We start from the raw sequence: 20,110 nt of genomic DNA on the forward strand, positions 1-20,110 counted from the left end.
GGAAGTTCATCTAAAATAATCATCTTAGCTAAGGCTCTCCTTATCAAGTCTTGATCAAACACCCAAGTACCCAACACCCCTTCAGTTCCTTCACTACTTTGAGTTCCAGCAGAAGAAGGTGCAGGTTGGAATGTGAGTAGGGACTGCCTTGTCTCCTTAGAGTGAGGATTTTTAAGGCAGTTTACCACATGAAGTCTGAGAGAAGAAGTCCCATGTTTCTTGGTCTCACAGCAATACACTTTTGCACAATATATACATTTTCCTTTGATGACAATGCCCTCACTGTCTTTGATCTTTTCAAAGTGATCCCAACATGGAGCCCTGGATTCAACCTCTTTCCTTTTCTTTGGAACAGGTGGAGGTAAAGGCTGCTGAGACTGAGGAGTAACAGTCTCTACAGCAGGTGCTTCCAACTCAGGTTGGGTTCCAGATACACCAGTAACACCACTAACACTTTCCATCTAAAAAGGGGAAAGTATCAGTGACACAGAATGGGAAATCACTCATTGAAAATCATCAACAGAGAATGGGCTTTGTCACATACACACATGTATCAATTAAAGTGTTAAACAGGCAGAATTCAGTGAATTGAACATTTCATCATGTATGCAGAATTGCACATAAATGATTTAAGGGTCACATATCCATAAACTTACAACTTACAAATTACAATTTACAATGAAATCCATAATCAGGCATTCAAGCTAAGTAGGTGTATGCTACTTTATATGCTCATCATTTATATGGATTTCAGTCACACACTCCCACATTTATATGGATTTCAGTCACACATGAGTACAAGACACACTCCCACATTTATATGGCTTCCACACAAATACCATCATGCTTAACATTTATATGGATTTCAGTATTTAACACACAGTGTCAAGGGGCTAGGGTAGTATGGCTTCCACCACAGATTAGGTTACAAATTAGAAACCCTAATCAAACAATTCACAAATTCACACTCAAAGAACTACTGACATGCAATCCGGAACTTCTCAACGGATTTACAAGTATCATAGTCCAGTGAGTCCACAGATTAGGTTACAAATTAGAAACCCTAATCAAACAATTCACAAATTCACACTCAAAGAACTACTGACATGCAATCCGGAACTTCTCAACGGATTTACAAGTATCATAGTCCAGTGAGTCCACATATTTACGTTACAAATTAGAAACCCTAATCACACAATTCACAAATTCAAACTCAAAGGACTAGTGACATGCAATCCGGAACTTCTCAACGGATTTACAAGTATCACAGTCCACATAATCATAAAAATTAGAAACCCTAATCAAGAAGACAAATACACAATAATCTATAACGAAAATGTAAATAGGGTTTAGTAATTACTTCGTTTCTCATATTTAATCCCTCGAGAACAAAGGGCTTCGAATCCACTATTCCACCGTTCAACAGTTCCACCAGACTCCGGTGACCGGACTAGGGTCTAGGGCTTCCACCGTTCCACCACTCCGCCAGTCGCTACTCCGAGTCTCCGAATAGGGCTTCCACCAGACTAACAAATAGAGACTAAGACTCTCAGAGTCTTAGAGAGTAAGACACTAAGAGTCTAAGACTCAAAGTCTCAAAGACCAGAGCAAAAGAGAGAACGGGAGATGAGAGATGAGAGATTGAGAGAAATCTAGAAGAGTCAAGACTCAAGAGTGAACTGAGAGCTCGGCTGCGCTCAATGAAATGAGTAATATATATACATACACCAAACGACATCGTATTATATAACGGAGAAAAACCCTAGGGTTTTATCGGGTAATCGGACGGGTTCGGGTGGCGTTTACTGCCTCCCACCCCAACCCCTTGCATCCGTCTAATAGCGTAGCGTCGGATCGGGTTGGGTATTCGGATACGGTTCGCTCCACGGACTCGCCCGTCGGGTTTCGGGTCGGTCGGGTGGGTCAGATTTTTCGGGTTTTGCACACCCCTAAGTATAGATGTACAAAGGGAATTGTATTACACTATTTTAAAATTTTAGAATAGAATTTTTACCCAGAATTATTGTACGAATGGGATAGTAGAAATCAATATATTTTATTGGGAATATAGATTTTTTAGGAATTGTGCGGGAAGTTAAAATTCCAGGATTTTGTTATTATATATATTATTCTTCCAAAAGGCTGAACTCCAATCCTAAGGGCCCCCACACTTCGACCCGACAGAGTATTTGGGAGGATGTAAATCATGGTAAGTCAACTGAACATGAACCACAAAGGCTAGACCGGTGCTCACTGGGCACAAGGAACACCCCTCACTTTGGTTGTTATATATATTATAGAGAGATAGATAGATGTACAAAGGGAATTGTATTACACTATTTTAAAATTCTAGAATAGAATTTTTAACCCGAATTATTGTACGAATGGGAAAGTAGAAATCAATATATTTTATTGGGAAGAGAGATTTTTTTAGGAATTGGGCGGGAAGTTAAAATTCCAGGATTTTGTTATTATATATAGTATAGAAGTATAGATAGATGTACAAAGGGAATTGTATTACACTATTTTAAAATTTTAGAATAGAATTTTTACCCAGGATTATTGTACAAATGGAAAGTAGAAATCAATATATTTTATTGGGAAGAGAGATTTTTTAAGAATTGGGCAGAAAGTTAAAATTCCAGGATTTTGTTATTATATATAGTATAGATGTACAAAGGGAATTGTATCACACTATTTTAAAATTTTAGAATAGAATTTTTACCCAGAATTATTGTACGAATGTGAAACTAGAAATCAATATATTTTATTGGGAAGAGAGATGTTTTTGGAATTGGGCGGGAAGTTAAAATTCTCGGATTTTGTTATTATATATAGTATATATAGATAGATAGATGTACAAAGGGAATTGTATTACACTATTTTAAAATTTTAGAATGGAATTTTTACCCAGAATTATTGTACGAATGGGAAAGTAGAAATCAATATATTTTATTGGGAAGATAGATTTTTTAGGAATTGGGCGGTGAGTTAAAATTCCAGGATTTTGTTATTATATATAGTATAGTGTACAAAGGGAATTGTATTACACTATTTTAAAATTTTAGAATAGAATTTTTACCCATAATTATTGTACGAATGTGAAAGTAGAAATCAATATATTTTATTGGGAAGAGAGATTTTTTTTTTTGGAATTGGGCGGGAAGTTAAAATTCCAAGATTTTGTTATTATAGATAGTATAGATGTACAAAGGGAATTGTATTACACTATTTTAAAATTTTAGAATAGAATTTTTACCCAGAATTATTGTACGAATGGGAAAGTAGAAATCAATATATTTTATTGGGAAGAGAGATTTTTTAGGAATTGGGCGGGAAGTTAAAATTCAAGGATTTTGTTATTATATATAGTATAGATTTTGGGTTCAAAACATTCATTCTATATTATACTTTGCCTTATCAAAATCTAATTACAATTATTCCTAACAACATCACATTTAATTTGAAGTGTTATATTCTTTTTATTTTTATTTTTTTATAGTTGATTTAAAATTATTCTTTGCTTGAATATTTTTTTGGATGTCGAGAAAAACTCGTAAGCGCTACCTAAGAGTGTGCACATTGTAAATCCCACTCTTGTATATTAGTCCTCAAACCACCCTTTTGGGAATATATGCTCTAATTTTCTATAGCGAAAGCATACCCTATACCCTACCACGTAGCATTTATGTGTAGTAGCTATTAAATGCATTTATATATAATTTTGTGTGTACTTGATTATTTTGTTTCTTCTTATTTTTGTTGGTTACTTTGTGATATTTCTCAGAGAGAGTGCTTGACCCGTAAGAAGTCTTGCAATTGATAGACTTAAGTTTGCCTATAAAAGTAGCAACAGCCATGCAACGGTGCATTCACCACAGCTTTACTTGCACAGCACAGTTTTATAATATTTGTTTGTCTTTGAATTCCCTTTCCCTCATGGCTCTGCTCCATTCATTACCCATAGCTGCCATTCTCCTGCTCATTGGCTTCTTACACATTGCAGGTCTTCTTTCACTCTATCTCATCAATAATCATATCATATAAGAATATTATATAATAATATTATATTGCGCCAAAGCATAATGTGACAATTAACTCTTGTATGCATTAATTACGTACGTACTCGTAAATTGTTTTTTGCTTGCAAAAATTTTGCTACAAGTAACATTACTCTTTAACATGCATTAGTTTTACTGGCAAAAAGGATTCTAGCAACTAATGCAATGCATCACAAAGTGTTTTCATAGTGCGGTTAATCATTCTAGTTTGAGTTACCGACTATTACATAGAAAAAAATACGGTTAGTTTGGCAATAATTAGAAGTCTTTGTCAATATAACGTTATTCAGTAGCCATAAAAATTACATTATATTGTCTGGTTGGTGGGAATAGCAATTTCCTCTACCAATTGAATTAGAATTCATAGCCCCTTGCACCTTGCCAAATGAATGATTGGAATAGCAACCGAAAGGAAATTAAAGGAATTGACAAATTTAATTTGCCTATTATTATTATTATTATTATTGTTGTTGTTGTTGTTGTTATTATTAGTACACATTGGACGTTTTAGTTCTTATTCTTTTTTACTGATCGAATTACAATTCCTTCCTTTCCTAATTTATTCCTCCCAATCAAACATGAATTTGGATGGTGTAAGAACACACACACATATATTTATATATATATTGGGTGTATGTCCTTTAATTTTGATCTTGGGTACAGTATAGGAGTTTGTTATGAGAGACTTGGCAACAATATAATTTTGACTCTATTATAATATAGTATAATATTTGTCCATATATACTTTGTCACCCTATTATATTGAAACCTCTCACGTAGGAGAGTCACAAAAATATTGTTGTCCTACAAGCTACTTGACATTTTTTCTATATAATTGAGAAAATACTACATGTACTCTCATTTCTTACTCCCAACTTATACTCCATCTCACAAATTATTGATGTAGACATTTTCTGGGACTCACATGATGAAAATATCAAATCTTTATTTGACATGTCATGGAGTAAAAGAAGTAGAATTTGAGAGTACACGTAATACAACTAATTAAACCTATTATATTTGTCCTTTCCATGCAGGGGTACAATCCATTGGAGTTTGTTACGGGAGAATTGGCAACAATTTACCTAACGCCACGGCTACCATAACCCTCTACAAGAACTACGGCATCCGAGGGCTGCGACTCTACGAACCCGACACCAACGTCTTCGACGCTCTCAGAGGAAGCAACATAGACGTCATTGTCGATGTTCCCAACGACATGCTCCCAGCCCTAGCCAACTTCAACGCAGCCTACTATTGGGTCCAAAGGAACATAGTACCTTACCCCAACGTCAACTTCAAATACGTCGCCGTCGGCAACGAGGTTTACCCCGGAAAAACCGGCTCCGATTACGCCTTGGCGGCATTGAAAAATGTCCACGCCGCATTATTGGCGGCCAATCGGGGCGGAATTAAGGCCTCCACCGCCACCTACTCCGGCGTGTTGGACCACACCTACCCACCCGAAAACGGCGTGTTCAAGGATGAAGCCAAGAACCTAATGTACCCCATCGTCCAGTTCTTGGCACAAAACAACTTACCCCTGCTAGCCAACATATACCCTTATTTTGCCCGAACAGGCGACCCGGACCATGTCCAGCTGCCTTTCGCTTTGTTCTCCGAAGTCAACTCATATTCTGAGGAAAACAACCTCTTTGACGCGATGCTGGAATCCTTCTATGCTGCGGTTGAGAAGGCCGGCGGTTCGAATGTGCAGATTGTTGTTTCCGAGACCGGCTGGCCATCGGAGGGTGGCCCTGATGCGTCGCATGGGAATGCTGAGACTTATTATAAGAATCTAATTCAGCATGTCGAGGGAAATCATGGGACTCGGAAGAGGCCTGGAAGCCATATTGAGACTTACCTCTTCGCCATGTTTGATGAAAATAACAAAACTGTCAAACCTAATAATGATCAAACCGAGAGGCATTTTGGACTGTTTACTCCGGACATGATGTCCAAGTATAACCTTAGCTTCAACTGAGTTCAAGTAATGGTATGTGAATGGTAAAAAAGTTAATATTAAAATTGCACTTCCCTAAAGAGAATAGGAGAATAGGCAATATACGGAGTAATATATATATATATATATATATATATATATATATATATATATATATATATATATATATATATATATATATATATATATATATATATATATATATATATATATATTTCTAGATTCAACTCGTTGATTGTAACCGTTTCAACAATAAAATTGTTGTTTCTATATATAGTAGTAATTTGACATTGATCTTGTACAATACTTTTTCAAATCATTTTGGCATGGGTTCTTGTTACTGTTATGTGATCCAAGTGTATGTATATATATACCATCCAAAACCCACCAAGGTACAATGAAGACGACTTTTGTTAGGCACATGGGAGGTAAATTTATTGTCTTCGGAATATTACAAGATGTCAAAACCATCTCGATCTAAAAACGTAACTCATCAAAGAGATACAACAAACTGAAGAGATAGAATATTGGGAAGCTCGTGGCTAAGCTAGAGAAAGGCCAATTGTAAGAAATTCCAGACCTGTCTACAAAATCACACCACAAAGTTTTCATGAATGGATAAATCATGGTGACTCAAGAGTCCATTAGGTAAGATCCCACAACGAGTCCATCACATTGGGTGTAATTCTCACACTACAACTGTCGGGCTTGATTATATGTCCTTGTCCACAATCTACCGGCAAATTATAGTGTGGACCATGCTCCAAAACGGTGTTGTTTCTTTAAATGAAAAGAAACGGCACCCGTTCGACACCGTTCCGTTGGACAAATTCCCGCAATTGTAACAAACCGCCGCTAAAACCTTCGCGACACACTATTTAGTCACGGTTGAATAACCGCCGGGAAATACATTTGTGGCGGTTCGAAACCGCCGCTAAACAAATTTATATCCGCCGCTAAATGTGACTTTTGGTGTAGTGGTGGAACCTGATCCATGGCAGAATTTTCCTTCAATTTCGCCCAACTAGAACTTATGCTTTAATTTTTGTTAATAATTATTTCCCAAACCATTCCAGAACTCTTTGATTAATCTAAATTTATAATTTTTTTTTTAAATGCATTTCTTTTAGGTAATATAATTGGTTGTAGTAATTACTTAATAGAGATTTAAAACTTGTCATTGAAGTGTATTTAGGGCATATTATGATTATCAATATAGAGTAACATTGTGATGCAGAACGCAGTAGCTGAACAAAGAATTCTAATGATTCATTAGAACAAAACAGGAAGTACATTCATAATAATTTTCAAGTCCCCCTTCTGGTTACAAAATGGCCTAATATATAGGCATAAAACAAAGCAACGTAACATTCAAATTCTAGGAATTGTAAAAGACACATGGAAAATGAAAATGCATTTAATATAATCTAGGGAAAAGATTCTTGAGCCTCCAAACAGATATTACTCAGGTTCCTTGTGTTGTGTTGCTGGTGTGAACGCCATCATACTCCCCTACCTGTGAAAAACTCGTCCTCGAGTTAGCTTCATCTGGATACAACTCTTGGCCAGGATAAAACTTGAAGATATCCGCAACGTTGAAGGTTTTCGAAATCTTCCAGTCATCTGGTATGTTCACGACATAGGCATTGTCATTGATCTTTCGTAGAATCTCAAATGGGCCATATTTCTTTGGACTGAGTTTGTGAAAAGTGTCTGCAGGATACCTCTCCTTGCGTAAGTATATTAACACATGTTCTCCAACTTGAAACAATTGTTGTCTGCGCTTTTTATCGGCTGCAGCTTTATATTTGGCATTTGAAGCGCTCAACTTTGCCTTAACTTCTTCATGGACATTCTTGACTTGTTCAGCCATGTTTGAGGCAGATTTGTGTATCCCATCAACCTTCGGTAAGTGAAGAAGGTCTACAGCATGGCGTGGAGTTTTTGTATACACAACAGAGAATGGAGAACGCCCAATGGACATATGAACAGAGCTATTGTATGCAAATTCAGCTTGTGACAAAGCAAAATCCCACTGCTTAACATGCTCTCCACAAATGCACCGGATCAAATTCCCGAGAGTACGATTTGTGACCTCAGTCTGACCATCCGTTTGTGGGTGCGCAGAACTACTGAAATTAAAACTTGCATCAAAGCGCTTCCAAAGAGTCGTCCAAAAATGAGAGAGAAATTTTGAATCTCAATCAGATGTTATGGATCGAGGGACACCGTGAAGACGAACAATCTCTTGAAAAAATAGTCGGGCCACATGAACAGCATCAGAAGTTTTTTTACAAGGGATGAAATGAGCCATTTTGGAGAATCGATCCACCACCACAAACACCGAATCTACTCCCCTCTGTGTTTTGGGAAGGCCAAGCACGAAGTCCATGGATAAATCTTCCCAAATATTCTCTGGAGTTGGCAAAGGTGTATAAAGACCAGTATTCTGCACATGCCCTTTAGAGGTTTGACAAATAGAGCATCTCTTCACAAAGGTGGCCACATCTCTCTTCAATTGTGGCCAATAATACCTCTCTTCTAGGCTAGCAATCGTTTTATCTCTGCCCATATGCCCTGCTAAACCTCCACCATGCAAGTCCCTAATGAGCTTTTCCCGTAAAGATGTCCTTGGGATGCATAAGCGATTTCCTTTGAACAGATATCCATCTAAAATATGAAAGTCTTGAGTTGAGTTGTGTTGTTGAGCTTTCTTCCATATTTCTTTGAAATCCTCATCAAAATCATAGAGGTCCCTTAGTAGTTCAAACCCAATGAGCTCTCCTTGCAATGTGATCAACAGGCTCCTTCGTCTACTAAGGGCATCAGCCACTTTATTTGATACTCCAGATTTATGCTTAATCACGAAGGAGAATTGCTCAAGGAAAGATGACCACCTTGCATGCATTTTGTTCATGTGTTTCTGATTTTGAAAGTATTTTAAAGCTTCATGGTCTGAGTAAATCACAAAATCACGAGGCATTAAATAATGAGACCAAACCTGCAAAGCTCGTACCACTGCATAGAGTTCCTGTTCATAAGTAGACCATTTTTCACAAGCTGGGCTTAGTTTTTCACTGTAGAATGCCACTGGTTTCTTTTCTTGAGACAACACAGCACCTATTCCCACTCCACTGGCATCACATTCAACTTCGAAAACTTTGTTAAAGTCTGGCAATGCAAGAACAGGGGCAGATGTGATTTTCTCCTTTAGTTCATTGAAGCTAGCATTAGCCACCTCATCCCATTTGAAATTTCCTTTACGCAAACAATTAGTGATGGGAGCTGCAATGCTACTAAAATCTTTAATAAACCTTCTGTAAAAGGTGGCTAAACCGTGAAAGCTTCGAACTTCCCCCACGGTCGTTGGAGTCGGCCATTCTCGTATTGCCCTCACCTTTTCTTCATCAACTCGTATTCCATCTGCACTAATCACAAAGCCAAGAAAGACAAGTTTTTCAACCATAAAAGAGCATTTTTTTAAGTTGATGTACAACTTGTGTTTCTGAAGAGTCTGCAATATCAACTTTAGATGCCTTAGGTGTTCTTCCTGGTTCTGACTATATATCAGAATGTCGTCAAAATATACAACAATGAACTTGCCATTGAAAGGCCTTAAGACTTCATTCATGAGCCGCATGAAAGTACTAGGAGCATTGGACAACCCGAACGGCATTACCAACCATTCATAAAGACCATCTCGGGTTTTGAAAGCGGTTTTCCATTCGTCTCCAGGTTTAATACGCACCTGGTGATATCCACTTCTAAGGTCAATTTTTGAGAAAACAGTAGCACCATGGAGTTGGTCTAGCATGTCATCCAATCGCGGAATTGGGAAACGATACCTGACGGTGATCTTGTTAATAGCCTGGCTATCAACGCACATTCTAAAACTGCCATCCTTTTTTGGAGCGAGTAATGCCGGCACAGCACATGGACTCTTACTTTCTTGAATAAATCCCTTCCGTAAGAGTTCAACAACTATATTATTTACAGCCTCATTCTCCACGGGATTCATGCGGTAATGTGGGAGATTAGGTAGACTTGCTCCGGGTATCAAATCTATTTGGTGTTGAATGTCCCTTAAAGGTGGCAATCCATCAGGAAGTTCTTCTGGTGCAACATCTGAAAATTCCTTTAGCAAAGATCTCAGCTCATCAGGAACAAAATATTGAGAGTCTATTTCCTTACCCACCACTAGCAGGATAGTTTTGAAGTCTTTAGCTTCTGCAATAAATTCCTTCCAATTTGCAGTGACAGCACATGTTTTTCTTTGGTCTGCAACATTCCAAGAAATAGGAGGGATTAATATCTTTTTACTTTTCCACAAAAATTCATAAGTGTCTGCCGCCCATGGTAAATAGCATCTACGTCAAACTGCCATGGTCTTCCTAAAAGAATATGACATGCATCCATGTCAATGACTTCGCAAGTCACAGTGTCTTGGTAGCTCTTCCCAATAGAAACCGGCACACGGCAAACCTCCATCACCATAACAGATGGCCCTTCTTTTATCCAACCCAATTTGTAAGGCTTCGGGTGAGGCTTAGTTGGCAGTCCTAAACGTTGCACAAGTGCCTTGGATACAATGTTGTCACAACTGCCATTGTCAATAATAAGTTTACAAACTTTTCCCAGTACACTGCAATGAACTCGAAAGATGTTGTTTCTTTGGGCAGGATTATTTCTTTCAGTAGTGCACAGAAGCCTCTGTACAACACAATTTAAGTGTTCTCCGACTTCTTCGGCAACCTCTACTTCATCTTCATTAGTGACTCCCTCTTCGTCAAACTCATCTTGTTCCTCCACAAGGTTGACAGATTTTCTAGCTCGACATTCATTTGAGCGGTGTCCTGGTTCACCACATTTGAAGCACTTGCCCGTCATTGGTCTTGCATAAGGATTTGGTGCAATACTTTTAGAAGATATTTCACCACCTTTTTGTCGCTGGAATTTAGAATTATTGCCTACTGCCTCCTGCAAATTATGAGATAGTGAAGGAACAAAATTTTGGTTTGGAGTAGTTCTCTGGGAATTGGTCTCTGTAGTATTTCTAGACGGTGCTGCCATGGACTGTTTACGAGAAGTAGCTTGAGACAACAATTCCTCAGCCCGCAAAGCCATATTATAGGCTTCATCAACCGTCCAAATTGGAGCCAAAGCCATTCGTTCTCGGATATTAAATCTCAACCCATTTATGTAGCGTGCAGTTTGTTGTTCAGGAGTCTCAGACAGATTACAACGCGCTCCAAGCCGATAGAATTCTTCTGTGTATTCATTCACGCTCCGACCTCCCTGAGAGCAACGTTGATATTTTTGAAATAGCTGTTGCTGATAGTCAGGGGGCAAAAATCTCCCCATCATGAGCTTCTTCATTTTTCTCCATGAGGTCACAGGCATTTTTCCTTGCCTCCTCCTATTATTCTGAGTCATATCCCACCAAGCGGATGCCCCACCGCGTAACTTGTTTGCAACATACTTAACCTGCTTGTTTTCAGGGACATCTAGCATCTCAAAACTGCTTTCAACTTCATAGCACCAGTCTAAGAAAGATTCAATGTCTAAGTTGCCATTGAAGCAAGGAAGGTCAATCTTGGGTCTGTAGTACTCTCTTCGTTGTGCAGGATAATTGTGGCTTGTAGTATCTTCGTCATCACTATCATCCATTTGCTCCTGAAAGTTATAGCGCCGGGGTGGGTGTTGTGCTTGCCTCGGAATAGCTCCTTCCACAGGTTGGTTTTGTCTGGGATTGGCAGCCGGATTTATCCCACCACCATTCATTCCCAAACGTATAGCTTCAAGAATACCACGAAGTTCTTGGAACTCGCGGTTAGAGTTATCCTCGTGTGCTCGAAATGCTGCCCAAAGGGCTTCTACCCCACGGTCATCGCCAATGGGTTGATTGCTACCACCGCCGGTATTGCCATCTTGAACCATTTTGGGTCGTAACAATTTGAGAGGGATGTACCGCTATCTCGTTTGTTGCCTAAGAACTTAATGGCTCTGAATACCAACTGATGCAGAACGCAGTAGCTGAACAAAGAATTCTAATGATTCATTAGAACAAAACAGGAAGTACATTCATAATAATTTTCAAGTCCCCCTTCTGGTTACAAAATGGCCTAATATATAGGCATAAAACAAAGCAACGTAACATTCAAATTCTAGGAATTGTAAAAGACACATGGAAAATGAAAATGCATTTAATATAATCTAGGGAAAAGATTCTTGAGCCTCCAAACAGATATTACTCAGGTTCCTTGTCTTGTGTTGCTGGTGTGAACGCCATCACATTGTAATTAAGATTTTAAGTTTTTCAGACATTTAACAGCTATTTCCGTTTTTTTTTTAATTAAAAAAAAAAAAAACAGCTATTTCCCAATCCATATATATTGATATTTTTATTGATTTAAGACTTTTCTTTGCTCTAATTTTCTATAGCATCATACCCTACCGCCATTTATGGCTAGCGGTGACTAAATGCATCTAAGAATTAAGAAGAAGAAAATATAGTAGACAGGAGAAGTGGACCTGGTCCAATCATATATTATTACAAAGAATAAGTGTCAAATAGGTCATCGAAGCAATTACAATTGAATCCTTAAATTAGCCAATCTCATGCAATTAGTCTAATTAATTTACAATTGAAACCTGTAAATTGGACTAATTGTATGAAATTAGTTAGTTTAAGAATTTAATTGCAGTATTTTTAGGTTCGGTGACCTAATTGCATTATTGTGTGCAGATTGATGACCTATTTGGCCCTTATTTCTGATTTTAATTTGAGTTAATAACCAAAATGGTCCCTCGACAATTTCGTAATTATCAATTTAGTCATCGGCTATCATTCTTACCCAATTAAGTTCTCAAATATACAATATTTACCTAATTTAGTCCCCTGTTAATGTATCGGTTAGTGGACTATCAATAATAAGGATAAAACTGTCATTTTACCACTTTCTTCCCAATTCCCATCTCCTTCCTCACATCCGAGATGCCTAATAGCTCAGGTCTGTCACAATCTACCAGGAAGAACAGACAAGAAGAAGCTCCTCTCTAATGGCAGCCGCCTATCTCATCTATCCTCACCTGTACCCATTCTCTCCAACGTTTCAAACCCTAATTTCCAAACTTTCTATTCATTGTAGCTTCCCAGTAGTAATCATAATTTCATCCAAAACAACAATAATGTTATTCTTAATGTCCCCGCATGCACAGCATCCTCACCCCCTCCTCCAATGGCGCAACAAGCAGATCTAGATCAGATGAACAATTTGGTATTTCCAGTTATGCCCTCGATTCCAATATCGTCAGTGCCGCCACAGCTGATGAAGACAGTCTCAATTGATCCGACATGGTTTCTAGGATACCCGCAACCTCAAAACCTCCTCGATCATCACCATTATCAAAGAGGAATCAACTAAAGAATAATGCTTCAATTTCAGAATTCTACTAAGCAGTTGTTGAAGTGAATAACAGAAGGCAAGGGGCGGGTATGAGCCATTTGACGGAATAGCTTTAGGGCATCGTCTAAATCATTAAGAGTTTTTTTTTTTTTTTTTTTGAATTTGGATTGATTCGAAGAAACCTGTACTCTATTATGATTTGAAGAAACCGTACCTGCCTCTGTTTCCGCCTGAAAATTGACCGAAATGGGACAGATATGTTAACATAGGACTATTAATAAAATGACAGTCTATTAATGACAGTTTTGTCCTCATTATTGACAGTCTATTAATAGATAGGTTAACATAGGACTAAATTAGGTAAATATTGTATAGTTGAGGACTTAATTGGATAAGAATATTAGTCGAGGACTAAATTGGTAATTACAACATACTCGAGGGACCATTTTGGTTATTACCTTTTTTTTTTTTGAATGCTACTGGCTCTATTACATTGTAGTATCTGTTCATATTCTCAACCTACTGAAACACAAAGAACCAATAACGCCTCCACTGAGGCTCGAACTCATAATCTTTCAAATGGAAGTCCAACCCGAATACCATTAGACCACATAGTCCTGGTGGTTATTACCTCTTTTAATTTGTTATTTCTTCCTAATTTCGATGGTGACTTTATGATATTTTCCACAGAGAGTACTTGACCCGGAAGAAGTCTTGGAAATGCTAGCCTTAATAAGTTCGTGTATAAATGAAGCAAAAAACATGGTGCATTCACCACAACTTTAATTGTTTGGTTTTTAGATATTTGTTTTTGGCTTTCCTTTCATTTCCTAATGGCACTTCTTTATCCATTGATGTCTTGCAATATTTAAAAAAATAGCTTAAAATGGCATAAAATGGCATGTTAAGTGGCTATTTTGTGGTACAATTATCAGTGGGTCCACTTCCGATTTGGGTTGGGTCAAAGTGGATTCGGATTCTTCGTAGTGAGATGAAGAGATCGATATATTGTACGCTCAAAACGGATAAGGGGTGAATGAGATATTGATTCTCAAAGTAGACCCATTTGAGTTGGAAAATGAAAGGAAAAAGTGAGCTTTTGTCTCACATTGCTTTGGAATGAAGATTTTTCCCCCCTTATATACAAGAGCTCTTTTGAAGCTTGTAGAATTGTATAGCATAGAGACTCTCTTGCCGAGGGAGGGGGGTGCAAATCAAATTCCAACTAGAAGAGATTGAAAAAGGCTTGATTCAAGCCCGAGCTCGTGTGCGCCGGCACCTGCGGGCACGAATGTCGTCCGGAAATTGGTTGGCCTTGCAGGCATAGGTTATGCCAAACTATTTTCCAACACAGAGAGCCACGCCACTGAGGTTCGGCCTAGTGGCCGAAACTGCCTTAGGCCTTGGCCCGAAAGTTTGGCCTTTTCGTGGCTAAACTGAAGCTCCTTCTGTGACCGTTGGGGTTTTTTAATTTAGCTGTTACGGAGTTAATTCTTTGGAATTAATTCCAATTTTAATTTTGAATTAAAACTCAAGGTAGTGGTTGCTGTTACAGGAGTTGTGGGGGTGCCTTTTAATGCCAAAATAAAAGTTATTTAACTCCTTGATCCCTATATAAGAGAGGGTAGTGAGAAGCAGTTTTACACACAGAAAGAACAACAAGCACACTACACGAAACTTTGTTTTCCAGCTTCAAAATTCTGCTTCTACTCCTTCTCTTTAGCCTACTGTGTTCATAGCCACTGTCTTGTTCGCCGGATTCTTTGTTTGAATGCTCAAACATTGAATCATAGCAAGTTTTATCCTGGGAAGCCTAGGCCACAACGCTCCTAGCATCTTTGGGAGGTGGCAAATAAGGTTTTAAGGAAAGAGTGCTCACTCGACTCTTGCAAAAACCCAACACCAAACACTAGCCAATTTTCTTCATCTTTTCTTCCCTTCTTTCCAGAAAATAATAGTCAATTTTATTTGATTATTATTTGTTTTTCTACCAACGGATCCTACATGCAAATCCACCATGGCCGCCATTCTCCTGCTCATTGGGTTGCTTCACATTAATACAGGTCTTCTTTCACTCTATCTCATCATATAGTAATTAAGATACATAGAAAATAATATGCCCCTAAACTTAATGTAACAACTCTTTTATGTATCACTTGTTTGCTCGTAAATTGGTTGATGATTTTACTATGACTAAATTAGATTTTTTAAATTTTAATGCAACTAGCATTATATTATTCTTTAATATAAAATATTCTTCTTCTTCTCCCTAATATATATACAAGATTCTCACCAGCGGTAGTGTGGGAACAACCTCTCAAAGTGAGGGGGGTTTCTTGTGCGCAGTGAGCACCGGTCTAGCCTCTGTGGTTCATGTTCAGTTGAGTCACCATGATTTACATCATCCCAAATGCTCTGTTAGGTCGGGGTGTGGGGGGCCTTTAGAATTGGGGTTCAGCCTTTTGGAAGAAGATTCTATTCTATTAGAAACAATGGTTGAGCAACTAATGCAATTTAATTAATGTACGTATAGCAACTTCATTATCATTCCTTAATTTAAAATAATTGCATTTTTGTCCTTCAATTATACTAATGATACATATTTAATTTCTGAGTTACATGCATAATCATTTTTAGTCCTAAATTATGTATGAAGTGGAGATTTTAGTCTTTCTGAATGACCAAATTTACCACTTTATTAAGTGACATATTGATGACATGACTAGTTCCTGAGGGACTAGAATTTTTCACACTTTGGGTTTCACGACTACAATGCCACTATCATGATTGATCAATGACTTTTAAACCGTACAACATCGGTTCACGACTATTGTTTTTGTTGCAAATTAAAAATGGTCCATCCAACCCATTTTGGGTCAATTTTTCGGCCCGCTTTTATCGAAAATGATTCTTACTCCAGTGAGAAATTGACGAAAAGTAGGCCGAAATGACCATTTTCTAAAAAAAAAATAATAATAATCATGGACCGAGATTGCAAGATTTGAAAGTCGTGGATCTTGATAGTGTCACTATAGTCGTGGAATCAAAAAGTGAAAAAACTCCACGTGGCTGAATGGTTAAAAAATTTCACGTATATAATTTGGGTGTATCTCCTTTAATTTTGATGCAGGGGTACAATCCATTGGAGTTTGTTACGGGAGAAATGGCGACAATTTACCTGACGCCACAACTACCATAAACCTGTATAAGAGTAATGGCATCCGAGGGCTGCGACTCTACGAACCCGACACCAACGTCTTCGAAGCTCTCAGAGGAACCAACATCGATGTCATCCTCTATGTTCCCAACCCTAGCCTCCAAGACCTAACCGACCCGGCCGGAGCAAGAGATTGGGTCCAAAGAAATATAGTCCCCTATTATCCGGCCGTCAACTTCAAATACATCGCCGTCGGGAACGAGGTGTACGCTAAAAATAGTGATACTAATCAATACGTCAACTACGTTCTGCCGGCCTTGACAAACGTTCACAACGCGTTATCGGACGCCGGTTATAACGGCCGCATCAAGGCCTCCACCGCCACCTTCTCCGCCGTGTTAGCCGACACCGTTCCGCCCAGTAATAGCGTCTTCAATGCAGACGCCGCGGGCGTAATGAACCCCGTCGTCGGATTCCTCGCACAAAACAACTTACCCTTGCTGGCCAACATTTACCCTTATTTCAGCCACCGAGACGACCCCAATAACGTCCCCCTCCCCTTCGCTTTGTTCACCGAGCCCAACCAAAATTCCGCCGGCTACCGCAACCTCTTCGACGCGCTCCTCGACTCCATGTACTTCGCCGTTCAGAAGGCCGGCGGCCCCAACATACCCATTATTGTCTCGGAAAGCGGCTGGCCGTCCGACGGCGGCTTAGCAGCGACAACGCAGAATGCTAACACGTACTATAGCAATCTCATTTCACATGTTAACGGAAATTCTGGGACTCCGATGAAGCCCGGAACATCAATTGAGACTTTCCTTTTTGCCATGTTCGATGAAAACGTGAAACGTGGTGATGAAGTGGAGAGGCATTTTGGGCTTTTTAGTCCAGACAAGAGTCCGAAGTATCAGCTTAACTTCAACTGAGCTTATAAAAATATAATAATATATGGGACAAAAATAAATTCCAAAACTTTCACTGTATGTCGTATTTCCCGACAGCGAGTAAGACAATAAGCAATATATGTTATTATTACAGTATATTATTAAGTTCCATATGCTGTAAGAATGTATGTACGCGTTTGAGTAATAATAAACTTTGTGTTTTACATTAGTGATTTCATATTTCTTTTATACAATACCTTTTCCGATTTCAACTCAATTAATTCCATTTTTATCCTTCCACAATACTGATTTTTCTACTTTTTGATTCTGAGTTAATTACTAAAATAGTCACTCGACTATAGCAAAAATACCGAGTTAATCACTTATTTTCTTGACCGATTCAGTCATCAACTATTCAATTTATTTGCGAATTAAGTCACTCTCTAATGTGAGGGCATAATAATAGTCCTTTCACTCTCCACTTTTGAGGGTATTAGCACGCGACTCCACTTTTGCTTGCACCGCCGCGAGGTTACGAGCAGCAGCCCTTCTGCGGTCATTCACTGGCACGATGTCGCCCACGGCATCCCCAATCTTGCTGTGTCGTGGCACGACATCGCCATAGAGAGCATCTAGTCCGCCATTTTTCAAGATCGGACTGCCAAAAGATTCAAGTTTGGTCCTCGGAATTGCCGGAAGACTAGTCAAAGACAAAGGCCACCCCATACTTTACGATGCATTCTCCACGCTAATGCAAAAACACCCCCACGTATACCTCGTCGTCGCAAGTTCAGGGCCATGGGAACAGAGGTACTAGGAATTGAATTGGGGCCGCAGGTGGTCGCTTTAGGCTCAATGCACCCCTCGGAGCTGCACGCATTCTACAACGGAATCGATATCTTCGTCAACCCAACGCTCAGGCCACAGGGGCTCGATGTTACGCTAATGGAGGCTATGATGAGCGGAAAACCGGCAATGGCGTGGAGGTTTCCGCTGGCGGCTCTGAACCCACTAGAAACAACGGCAAATGCAGATTTCTTCTGCTATTTTCCGCACCTGTACTGTATCTCGGCGTGAAAAACATTACTGCGACAACAAAAGAGTGAAAGGTCTTTAATGTCTTCAGAGTGGAGAGTGAAAGGACTATTACATTAGACGGTGACTTAACCTCCAAATAGACGGAGGACCATATGGGTCAAAAATTGAATAATTGATAACTGAATCGGTCAAGAAAATAAGTTGAGGGACCATTTTGATAATTAACTCTTTGATTCTCAAGTCTGGACTATTAATTATAAGGTAGTAGGTTCGATCTTGTGACCACTCATTTAAAATAGTATCAGAGATGTCATCACACTATATAGTAATTGATGCAATCAAATTAAAGTTAGTCTAAATATTTTAAATACCCAAAGTAAAATTCAAGAAAAATGAAAAAAAAATTGAAATGAAAATTTTGTTGGTTGAGAAGATTCAAAAAACATAGAGTAATACGATTAAGGGTTAAAATTAAAAGTGAAAATATCAGGAGAAAACTCTTTTATGGACATCTTACTATTATTTTTCAATAACTTGTGTTATCATATTGTTCCTTTTCTGAGCATATTACTATTGTTTTTATAATATATAACTTGTGTTACTATTTAATATTCATATTAAGCTAGGTTGTATTTTGTTGAAGATTTTTGTATCTTTGTTGGTCCCGATAGAATGAGATGAGAGTCTAGAGGGGGGGGGGGGGGGGGTGAATAGACTCTTTTCGTTAGAAGCCCTAAACGTCACCTTTCGGTGTCTTGGCGCAGCGGATAAGATAGATTCGTTTTAAATACTTTGCACGAGTTTGCGTAATTAGACAAACTTTCGGTAATGATAATGAAGAAATGATATGAGAGCAAAAGGAAAAGCGTAAGTAAGGAGATAAAGAGGACACGAGATTTTATAGTGGTTCGGCCAATGTTGCCTACTCCACTCTTCTTCCACAACTGTTGGAAGGATTGCACTATCACTCTTAGTACAATTACACAAAGACTTCCTTGATCACTAAGCCGGACAGCCTTCGTAGGTTTTTCAACTCCTCGAGTTTACTCCGCCTCTATCAACTTCTTCTCCTGAGTTGAGGTTGGTAGAAAATGATTTCTTGAATTCTCCAACGAAGAGATCTTGACTCTGAGATATGATAGCTTCAAACTGATGTCAAGACTTCCTTGAGGTGTAAGACAAGTGATTCTCCAAGTAACTTAACACCTCAAAAACTGGTTCACAAAAGCTTTTTGTAAATCATAGACGTTTCAAGAGCTTTTGTAAGTGAGTAAGTCGAGTGATAATGAACCAGCACCTTCTTAGTTGATGAAGGTGAGTTTATATAGGTGATGAAAATCCATCCGTTGGAGGGAGATGAAATTTTCGAACCTTTTAACCATTGGACAAGGACCGGGGAGCTTCATGCATTAAATGCTCCATTAATGAGGTTGTACCATGTAGCCGTTGAAGGTATGGAAAGCATTAGGGTTTTGTCCTTTAGCTCCAAGAGATAGTACATCTTCATTTAATGCTTCTTGAAAAGTGAGTCCCATAAAATGAAGTCCTTATTGTCCTAGGATGTTGTCAAATCAGACAGGTGAAACATTCTTCTCGTT

The 20,110-nt window shown here is 38.6% G+C and overlaps 3 protein-coding genes across 3 annotated transcripts in view; all 3 read left to right on the forward strand.

Moving 5' to 3' along the window:
- Positions 1–17,703, forward strand: part of LOC109167923 (glucan endo-1,3-beta-glucosidase, acidic-like) — a 44,794-nt gene extending 27,091 nt beyond the window's left edge. Inside the window, exon 2 of the mRNA XM_019316996.1 lies at positions 16,561–17,703. Coding sequence (XP_019172541.1) covers positions 16,561–17,516 — 956 coding nt within the window. The 3' untranslated portion in view covers positions 17,517–17,703. The remainder of the gene's footprint in view (positions 1–16,560) is intronic.
- LOC109167925 (glucan endo-1,3-beta-glucosidase, acidic-like) overlaps positions 3,879–20,110 on the forward strand; it is a 59,037-nt gene continuing 42,805 nt past the window's right edge. The window contains exon 1 of the mRNA XM_019317001.1: positions 3,879–4,006. Within this exon, the coding sequence (XP_019172546.1) occupies positions 3,940–4,006 (67 nt within the window). The 5' untranslated portion in view covers positions 3,879–3,939. The remainder of the gene's footprint in view (positions 4,007–20,110) is intronic.
- Positions 15,442–20,110, forward strand: part of LOC109167924 (glucan endo-1,3-beta-glucosidase, acidic-like) — a 43,136-nt gene continuing 38,467 nt past the window's right edge. The window contains exon 1 of the mRNA XM_019317000.1: positions 15,442–15,487. Within this exon, the coding sequence (XP_019172545.1) occupies positions 15,448–15,487 (40 nt within the window). The 5' untranslated portion in view covers positions 15,442–15,447. The remainder of the gene's footprint in view (positions 15,488–20,110) is intronic.

Source organism: Ipomoea nil, unplaced genomic scaffold (assembly GCF_001879475.1).
Source record: "Ipomoea nil cultivar Tokyo-kokei standard unplaced genomic scaffold, Asagao_1.1 scaffold3170, whole genome shotgun sequence".
Lineage (NCBI taxonomy): Eukaryota > Viridiplantae > Streptophyta > Magnoliopsida > Solanales > Convolvulaceae > Ipomoea > Ipomoea nil.